The sequence below is a fragment of the Oncorhynchus keta genome, chromosome 25 (genome assembly GCF_023373465.1).
Source record: "Oncorhynchus keta strain PuntledgeMale-10-30-2019 chromosome 25, Oket_V2, whole genome shotgun sequence".
Classification (NCBI taxonomy): Eukaryota; Metazoa; Chordata; class Actinopteri; order Salmoniformes; family Salmonidae; genus Oncorhynchus; species Oncorhynchus keta.
In genome coordinates, this window is record NC_068445.1 from 46,894,539 (window position 1) to 46,904,573 (window position 10,035).

Consider the following 10,035-nt stretch of genomic DNA (forward strand, 5'->3'; position numbering starts at 1 on the left):
GTAGTTCATCCAATATGGCGGTGAGCGATGACGAGAGCAGTGGATGTGGTACTTGAGTTGAGCTTGTTGGCGCGTCCCACAGGTAAAGACAGGGGAGGAGAAAAGTAGATGTCAATAACAGGGGACAGATTCCCATTTGGCTGACGACAGTTTTGAACACTTTCAGGTATGATGTTCCTAGGTCAACCTACAGGTATGGCCCTGGCCTGGCGCAACAGATATGGGGGCATACCTGAATTCTCTTCATTATTCCTGTTCCTAAAATAATTAATTTCACCAGCCACTAGGCCTACACCTATATACCACTATTTCATAAAAATCCCCACCCTATTAACTCTGCTGCAGTAAAATCTCATACACCCAGGTACTTCTCTGCAGTTTCAACCCTACACTCAATTAAAACCCACCACCTCATTCCACCGATCTGTGCCTGCCCATGCTAATAGCCTACGGGATGCCACCTCTCAGCACACCCTGTCACTCTTCTGGAGTCAAATCTGGTATACACCCAAATACTTCCCTGCAGCTGCCACCACAACATCTATTCTCTGTGATTTACCTACTTTCCAGTTTTTGTGGTACAGTTGATAACTATTGCTATGAATGCTAAGAAGCCAACCTTACTGAAGCATAACTCACTCATTACCCTATCCCTCTGTGCTGGCACAAATCCTCTCAGGATCCCCTCACCCTTGACCCATCCTCCTTCACTTTCTTCACTGCCTCAGCATACTGCACTACTCTGACTATGGCCACAATCTGCCTTTCTTGAACCGGACACTTATATATATAATATATATGCCATTTAGCAGACGCTTTTATCCAAAGTGACTTACAGTCATGTGTGCATACATTCTACGTATGGGTGGTCCCGGGAATCAAACCCACTACCCTGGCGTTACAAGCACCATGCTCTACCAACTGAGCTACAGAAGGACCACTTCTGATCCCCAGCAACATGAGCACCCCGACAATTGACACACACAACTTCATCCACTGAAACAACACAATCCTCTGTCCCATTGCCCTCCGCACACTTCCCACATCTTGGAATTTCCCTCCTACACCCTGCTGCTACATGACCATGAACCTACACCCTGCTGCAACATGACCATGAACTTACACCCTGCTGCAACATGACCATGAACCTACACCCTGCTGCAACATGACCATGAACCTACACCCTGCTGCAACATGACCATGAACCTACACCCTGCTGCAACATGACCATGAACCTACACCCTGCTGCAACATGACCATGAACCTACACCCTGCTGCAACATGACCATGAACCTACACCCTGCTGCAACATGACCATGAACCTACACCCTGCTGCAACATGACCATGAACCTACACCCTGCTGCAACATGACCATGAACCTACACCCTGCTGCAACATGACCATGAACCTACACCCTGCTGCAACATGACCATGAACCTACACCATGCTGCAACATGACCATGAACCTACACCCTGCTGCTACATGACCATGAACCTACACCCTGCTGCTACATGACCATGAACCTACACCCTGCTGCTACATGACCATGAACCTACACCCTGCTGCAACATGACCATGAACCTACACCCTGCTGCAACATGACCATGAACCTACACCCTGCTGCAACATGACCATGAACCTACACCCTGCTGCAACATGACCATGAACCTACACCCTGCTGCTACATGACCATGAACCTACACCCTGCTGCAACATGACCATGAACCTACACCCTGCTGCAACATGACCATGAACCTACACCCTGCTGCAACATGACCATGAACCTACACCCTGCTGCAACATGACCATGAACCTACACCCTGCTGCAACATGACCATGAACGTGGCACCTGAAACAGCGCAGTGGATTCGGCTCAAAATCAGGATTTAAAAAAATATATATATATATTTCACCTTTATTTAACCAGGTAGGCCAGTTGAGAACAAGTTCTCATTTACAACTGTGACCTGGCCAAGATAAAGCAAAGCAGTTCGACACATACAACAACACAGAGTTACACATGGAGTAAAACAAACATACAGTCAATAATACAGTAGAAAAATCTATATACAGTGAGTGCAAATGAGTTAAGATAAGGGAGGGGGCGGTAGGGTAGCCTAGTGGTTAGAGCGTTGGACTAGTAACCGGAAGGTTGCAAGTTCAAACCCCCCGAGCTGACACGGTACAAATCTGTCGTTCTACCCTGAACAGGCAGTTAACCCACTGTTCCTAGGCCGTCATTGAAAATAAGAATTTGTTCTTAACTGACTTGCCTAGTTAAATAAATAAAGGTCAAATGAAAAAAAATAATAATAATAAATAGGCCATAGTGGCGAAATAATTACAATTGAGCAATTAAACACTGACGTGATAGATAGTAAGTAGAGATACTGGGGTGCAGAGGAGCAACAAAAAAAAACCTAAAGGTAGTTGGGTGGGCTATTTACAGATGGGCTATGTACATCTGATGCTTAAGTTAGTGAGGGATAACTGATATATCCTAATATGACTTTGTCTGATAGAGAGTCTGACTCAAAACTCTAAAGGACTGACAGCGGGCTTCACAAACACCAGGAATTTCAATTGCTCCGCCACCACACGTAACACTACCCCAGAAACCCCTCCTTTCACTGACTCACTGTTCCTAAGAGCAAAGCAAGAAACAGATCTTGACTCAAGTTGTGTGACACGAAGCGTCTTCTCACTCTGGTCAGAAGTAACAAAAACAAATAACAGAAGTCCACTACAGGTTACCGAGGTTACCTTCACTGATTCAACTACACCCAACTCCTTTCTCACCCAGCCTGAAACCACATGGATCGGTTAAAAGGCAAGGGTCCACGTTCTCCAAAAAATGTCACTCGCCCAGGTTCTTCTTTATCATGTCATTCTTCCTCAAAACACATCTTCCCACTACACTCGGATCATCTTCTTTCTCGTTGTCCATAACCACATCTATCTGTTCACCAGTGCCACGCCTTCATCCGCTGCATTGCTTGCACAGCACACACTGATAGTGTTTCTCCAAAGCCCAACTTCTGTTCCTTAGCCCACTTTACAAGTCTGGCCATCTCTGACTTCTCCAAGCGTCCTCCGTCTCCTTCCGAGCGCCTACAAACTCCTAACTCAACTAAACATGGTCACAGCAGCTATGATCCCTTATTGATGTCACTTGTTAAATCCACATCAATTGGTGCAGATGAGCCATGTTAAAGAAGGATTTTTAAGCCTTGAGACATTTTATTTGATTTTAATTTTACCCCTTAAAATGAAGTTTTAGTAGCTACTATCTTGTCTCGTCGCTACAACTCCCGTACGGGAGAGACGAAGGTTGAAAGTCCTCCGATACACAACCCAAACAAGCCGCACTGCTTCTTAACACAGCGCGCATCCAACCCGGAAGCCAGCCGCACTGCTTCTTAACACAGCGCGCATCCAACCCGGAACCCAGCCGCACTGCTTCTTAACACAGCGCGCATCCAACCCGGAAGCCAGCCGCACCAATGTGTCGGAGGAAACACTGTGTACTTGGCAACCTTCGTTAGCGTGCACTGCGCCCGGCCTGCCACAGGAGTCGCTGGTGCGCGATGAGACAAGGATATCCCTACCGGCCAAGCTCCCTAACCTGGACGACGCTAGGCCAATTGTGCGTCATCCCACGGACCTCCCGGTCGCGGATGGTTGTGACCGGGAGGTGGCACAGCGCCCTTAACCACTGCGCCACCCGGGAGGCCCCGCCTTGAGACATTTGAGACATGGATTGTGTATGTGTGCCATTCAGAGGGTGAATGGACAAGACAAAATGTCTTTAATTGGGTTATGGTAGTAGCCAGGTGCACCGGTTTGAGTCAAGAACTGAAACGCTGCTGTTTTTTTCACACTCAACAGTTTCCTGTGTGTATCAAGAATGGTCCACCACCCAAAGGACATCCAGACAACTTGACACAACTGTGGGAAGCATTGGACTCAACATGGGCCAGCATCCCTGTGGAACGCTTTGGACACCTTGTAAAGTCAGTCCATGCCCTGACGAATTGAGGCTGTTCTGAGGGCAAAAGGGGTATTCCTGAATATGGTCCCTACTGGGACACCGTATGCCTACATGAAGTCCCTGGGACAACATGGACAAACACCTGTATGATGAGACAACATTAAGATTTGTTCCTGAATGAGGCCCAAGACAAAACATCTCTCAAACCATGAACCCTCAACTATTTGACTGCAGTCTGAGTGTGATATGTTTACGCAGTAAGCCTAAGTAAGTAAGTAAGTAAGCAGTCTTGAGCCATAGACACATTTTGCACATAATTAACATTTGATGAGATCACTTTTTTTTGTTGGTCCAGAGTTTATATGACTCCAGTATTGTGACAGATTGAAGGCCCAGCTAGTCCTCTTCGGGATTGCAATTCCACACTGGCCTAATCCTGATCAAATTACCCCTTCTTTTTACATTTCATTCTCAAATTGCAACCACAGAGCTTTCTATGTGCAGTGGTAGATTTAGGTATCAGCGACATGGCGGGGTAGGTTGACCTCAGGTCTCCCCACTGGAAGCCCGAGGTAGGGGGACGGGGGTAGGTTGACCTCAGGTCTCCCCTCTGGAAGCCTAAGGTAGGAGGGCGGGGGTAGGTTGACCTCAGGTCTCCCCACTGGAAGCCCGAGGTAGGGGGGTGGGGGTAGGTTGACCTCAGGTCTCCCCACTGGAATCCCGAGGTAGGGGGGGATCTATCAAATAGCGTGCCTCTAACTTTGTACAGTTCTAATGCAGTTAGTAAAATCAGTCACACTACGACAGGGCTGCCCAAACCTCTTCCTGGAGATCTACTGTCCTGTAGGTTCAGTCCAACCCTCTTCCTGGAGATCTACTGTCCTGTAGGTTCAGTCAAACCCTAATTACTGTATCTGATTCAGCTCGTTAAGGTCTTGTTGAACAGCTAATTAGTAGAATCAGGTGTGTTAAATAAGGGTTGGACTGATCTCCAGGAAGAGGGTTGGACTGAAAACGGGACAGTAGATCTGGAAAACGCACAGGACAGTAGATCTCCAGGAAGAGGGTTGGACTGAAAACGCACAGGACAGTAGATCTCCAGGAAGAGGGTTGGACTGAAAACGCACAGGACAGTAGATCTCCAGGAAGAGGGTTGGACTGAAAACGCACAGGACAGTAGATCTCCAGGAAGAGGGTTGGACTGAAAACGCACAGGACAGTAGATCTCCAGGAAGACAGTCGGGCAGCCCTGCTCTACGAAATGCTTCCAAATAAACCCCAATTCAGTCATAATACTGTGAATATATAGTTCTGACAGACATATTGTTGCATTTTTTTTTCTGGTTTGTGCGAAATCGTTAAGAATAATATAAAACCAGTCTGCACACCACCAAGGTGAACTGGTGTAGTCTTGACTCTTGGTTGACAGTGTTGGGGATGGGTAATGTAGTCTTGACTCTTAGTTGACAGTGTTGGGGGATGGGTAATGTAGTCTTGACTCTTGGTTGACAGTGTTGGGGGATGGGTAATGTAGTCTTGACTCTTGGTTGACAGTGTTGGGAGGATGGGTAATGTAGTCTTGACTCTTGGTTGACACTGTTGGGGGATGGGTAATGTAGTCTTGCCTCTTGGTTGACAGTGTTGGGGGATGGGTAATGTAGTCTTGACTCTTGGTTGACAGTGTTGGGAGGATGGGTAATGTAGTCTTGACTCTTGGTTGACACTGTTGGGGGATGGGTAATGTAGTCTTGCCTCTTGGTTGACAGTGTTGGGGGATGGGTAATGTAGTCTTGACTCTTGGTTGACAGTGTTGGGGGATGGGTAATGTAGTCTTGACTCTTGGTTGACAGTGTTGGGGGATGGGTAATGTAGTCTTGACTCTTGGTTGACAGTGTTGGGGGATGGGTAATGTAGTCTTGACTCTTGGTTGACAGTGTTGGGGGATGGGTAATGTAGTCTTGACTCTTGGTTGACAGTGTTGGGGGATGGGTAATGTAGTCTTGACTCTTGGTTGACAGTGTTGGGGGATGGGTAATGTAGTCTTGCCTCTTGGTTGACAGTGTTGGGGGATGGGTAATGTAGTCTTGACTCTTGGTTGACAGTGTTGGGGGATGGGTAATGTAGTCTTGACTCTTGGTTGACAGTGTTGGGGGATGGGTAATGTAGTCTTGACTCTTAATAATAATAAATAATAATAAATAATAATATATGCCATTTAGTCGCTTTTATCCAAAGCGACTTACAGTCATGTGTGCATACATTCTACGTTGGGTGGTCCCGGGGATTGAACCCACTACTCTGGCGTGCGCCACTCTTGAGCTGAAGGACAGTGTTGGGGGATGGGTAATGTATTGATGCTCGAGTGCCAAATCAACACAAATGGATAAGAAAATGTCCACGCCATCTTACGTGTATAATTAGTCAAGGAGGTTGTATGGTTCATTTGGTTCCTATTCTGACAGTTTAATACATTTTTCATAATGACATCTATATTTATGTGTACAATAAATGTATTTAGGGTGTCAGACTCATATACTGTATTTCAATGCACATTCAGGGGGCACTTCTGAAATATTATGGAGTGCCCTCTGGTACTGGCTAGGATAAGGGCGGCAGGGTAGCCTAGTGGTTAGAGCGTTGGACTAGTAACCGGAAGGTTGCAAGTTCAAACCCCGAGCTGACAAGATTTGGTACAAATCTGTCGTTCTAGCCCTGAACAGGCAGTTAACCCACTGTTCCTAGGCCGTCATTGAAAATAAGAATTTGTTCTTAACTGACTTGCCTAGTAAAATAAAGGTCAAATTAAACATTTAAATTAAACTGGCTAGGATAAGGAGCCATCTACCTCCTCAACCACACAGGCCTCTTCACAAATGTTGTCTGAGCCTGAGGATGAGGAGCCATCCACCTCCTCAACCACACAGGCCTCTTCACAAATGTTGTCTGAGCCTGAGGATGAGGAGCCATCCACCTCCTCAACCACACAGGCCTCTTCACAAATGTTGTCTGAGCCTGAGGATGAGGAGCCATCCACCTCCTCAACCACACAGGCCTCTTCTCAAATCATCTCGGAGCCTCAAGATGAGGAGCCATCCACCTCCTCAACCACACAGGCCTCTTCACAAATCATCTCGGAGCCTCAGGATGAGGAGTCATCCACCTCCTCAACCACACAGGCCTCTTCACAAATGTTGTCTGAGCCTGAGGATGAGGAGCCATCCACCTCCTCAACCACACAGGCCTCTTCACAAATGTTGTCTGAGCCTGAGGATGAGGAGCCATCCACCTCCTCAACCACACAGGCCTCTTCACAAATGTTGTCTGAGGATGAGGATGAAGACCCATTTGCTTCCGCTTCTCCACAGCAGGATTCTTCAGGTGTGTGTGTGTGTGTGTGTGTGTGTGTGTGTGTACACACACGTGTGTGTAAATAAATAATTTGCAAAGTTTTTAAGTTTCCATATTGTAAGTAACAACGATTTGTATTATTACAGGGTGTACACAGTGCCTTGCAAAAGCATTCATCCCCTTGGCATTTTTCCTTTTTCGTTGCATTACACAACCTGTAATTGAACTGTATTTTCATTGGGATGTAACGGACATACACAAAATAGTCAAAATTGTTTAAAAAAAAAAAGAAATTATCCCAAAAATTCTACAAACCCCCCTCCCCCGTAAAGCGGTGAGTGTATATGTATTCATCCCCCTTCTCAAATTTTGAGGACTGCAGAGGACAGTCTTATGATAAAGGGGCCAACGGGAAAGGCAATAAAAATGTCCAAGATGTCCAAGCCAGACTCCTGGAAATGAATCCAAGAGCTCTATTGGAGCCATGTGGGTCTCACACATTGAACCTGGTTGTGTCTGATGCTTCCACAGGTCACTTTGGCATCTTACAACAAACTGTACACCTTTGTTCTCAGCCTCTACACAGCGATGAGACATCCTGAAAAAAACAAACAGGTGGACATCACTTTGAAGATGTGGACTGAGACACACCCCTGAGGGGCCCCAGTGTTAAGTGTGGATTGTGGATGTGGACTGAGACAAGGTGGGAGAGTAAAGTTAAGAGTGTAGAGCCACTGAGGTATTAGGCAGCAGCAGGGAGAGAGGCACTGATTGAGGTGAGGGATCAAACCAGGTGAACAGGGAATACAGGAGGGGACTAAGTACACACCCCTGAGGGGCCCCAGTGTTAAGGATCAGCGTGGCAGACGTGTTGTTGCCTACTCTTACCACCTGGGAGCGGCCTGTCAGGAAGTCCAGGATCCAGTTGCAGAGGGAGGTGTTTAATCCCAGAGTCCTTAGCTTAGTGATGAGCTTTGTGGTCAATGAACAGCATTCTCACGTAGGTGTTCCTTTTGTCCAGGTGAAAAAGGGCGGTATGGAGTGTGATTGAGATTGCGTCATCTGTGGATCTCTTGGGGCGGTATGCGAATTGGAGGGGGTCTAGGGTGTCCGGGAGGATCCTCTCTTGGCTAAGAAGAGAGACTGACTGCATCACTTTTTTTTTATTTATAAGAAATATTAATGTGTTGAAAATCCCAAATTGTTTGCATGGTCAACTTACACACAGCTCTGACACACACACTTACCCCACCAGACATGCCACCAGGGGTCTTTTCACAGTCCCCAAATCCAGAACAATTTCAAGAAAACATACGGTATTATATAGAGACAATATTGCATGGAACTCCCTTCCATCTCATATTGCTCAAATAAACAGCAAACCTGGTTTTATAAAAACAGATAAAGCAACACCTCGCAGCACAACGCCTCGCGGCACAACGCCTCGCGGCACAACACCTCACGGCACAACGCCTCGCGGCACAACGCCTCGCGGCACAACGCCTCGCGGCACAACGCCTCGCGGCACAACGCCTCGCGGCACAACGCCTCGCGGCACATTGCCTCGCGGCACATTGCCTCGCGCCTCGCACATTGCCTCCTCGCGGCACATTGCCTCACCTCGCGCACAACGCCTCGCGGCACAACGCCTCGCGGCACAACCTCGCGGCTGCCACAACGCCTCGCGGCACAACGCCTCGCGGCACAACGCCTCGCGGCTGACAGCGCCTCGCGGCACCTCGCGGCACAACGCCTCGCGGCACAACGCCTCGCGGCACCTCGCGCCTCGCAGCACAACGCCTCGCAGCACAACACCTCGCAGCACAACGCCTCGCGGCACAACGCCTCGCGGCACAACACCTCACGGCACAACGCCTCGCGGCACAACGCCTCGCGGCACAACGCCTCGCGGCACAACGCCTCGCGGCACAACGCCTCTCCCCAAGCAGGCTACGTGTGCCACTTTTAAATGGATGTAATTCTGTTCTTGTCTGTTAATGTTCTGTACTAAGTCATGTTTCATGTTTTTGTGTGGACCCCAGGAAGAGTCACAACAGCTAATCAGGATCCTAAAAAAACTATAAAATCTATTCCAGATTCAGAGTATTAAACAAAAAACATATTATTCAATTCATTATTAACCTTTTGATTTTGTATGTATGTAATTAAATGATTATTTTAACATTTTGTAGAGAGACACATGGATCATCTGACAAGTTAGGTATGTTTACAGTATCAGACAGGGATACAATGTGCAATTTAGGTGTGACAATTTAGGTGTGACAATTTAGGGGTGACAATTTAGGTGTGACAATTTAGGGGTGACAATTTAGGTGTGACAATTTAGGTGTGACAATTTAGGTGTGACAATTTAGGGGTGACAATTTAGGGGTGACAATTTAGGGGTGACAATTTAGGGGTGACAATTTAGGTGTGACAATTTAGGGGTGACAATTTAGGGGTGACAATTTAGGTGTGACAATTTAGGTGTGACAATTTAGGTGTGACAATTTAGGGGTGACAATTTAGGGGTGACAATTTGGGTGTGACAATTTAGGGGTGACAATTTAGGTGTGACAATTTAGGGGTGACAATTTAGGTGTGACAATTTCCGCCATAAGTGCAAGGAAAATAGAAAGCGACTCATTTCAGTAGCAAATATCTTATTTCTTTCTGTATTTCAGTGCTCTCTGG

The 10,035-nt window shown here is 47.1% G+C and overlaps 1 protein-coding gene across 1 annotated transcript; it reads left to right on the forward strand.

The window, feature by feature from the left end:
- The first annotated feature begins 6,866 nt into the window (after positions 1-6,866).
- Positions 6,867-9,402, forward strand: LOC127911915 (putative protein TPRXL). Its single transcript, XM_052479965.1, has 4 exons — positions 6,867-7,371; positions 7,873-7,898; positions 8,762-9,207; positions 9,384-9,402. The coding sequence occupies exons 1-4, from the start codon at positions 6,867-6,869 to the stop codon at positions 9,400-9,402; spliced, it is 996 nt and encodes a 331-aa protein (XP_052335925.1).
- Positions 9,403-10,035: the final 633 nt, after the last annotated feature.

Coding starts and splice junctions, on each gene's coding strand:
- LOC127911915 (XM_052479965.1), top strand. CDS start 6,867: ATGTTGTCTGAGCCTGAGGATGAGGAGCCATCCACCTCCTCAACCACA. Junction 7,372..7,872: donor TCCACAGCAGGATTCTTCAG/GTGTGTGTGTGT, acceptor ATGCTTCCACAG/GTCACTTTGGCATCTTACAA. Junction 7,899..8,761: donor TTGGCATCTTACAACAAACT/GTACACCTTTGT, acceptor AACACCTCGCAG/CACAACGCCTCGCGGCACAA.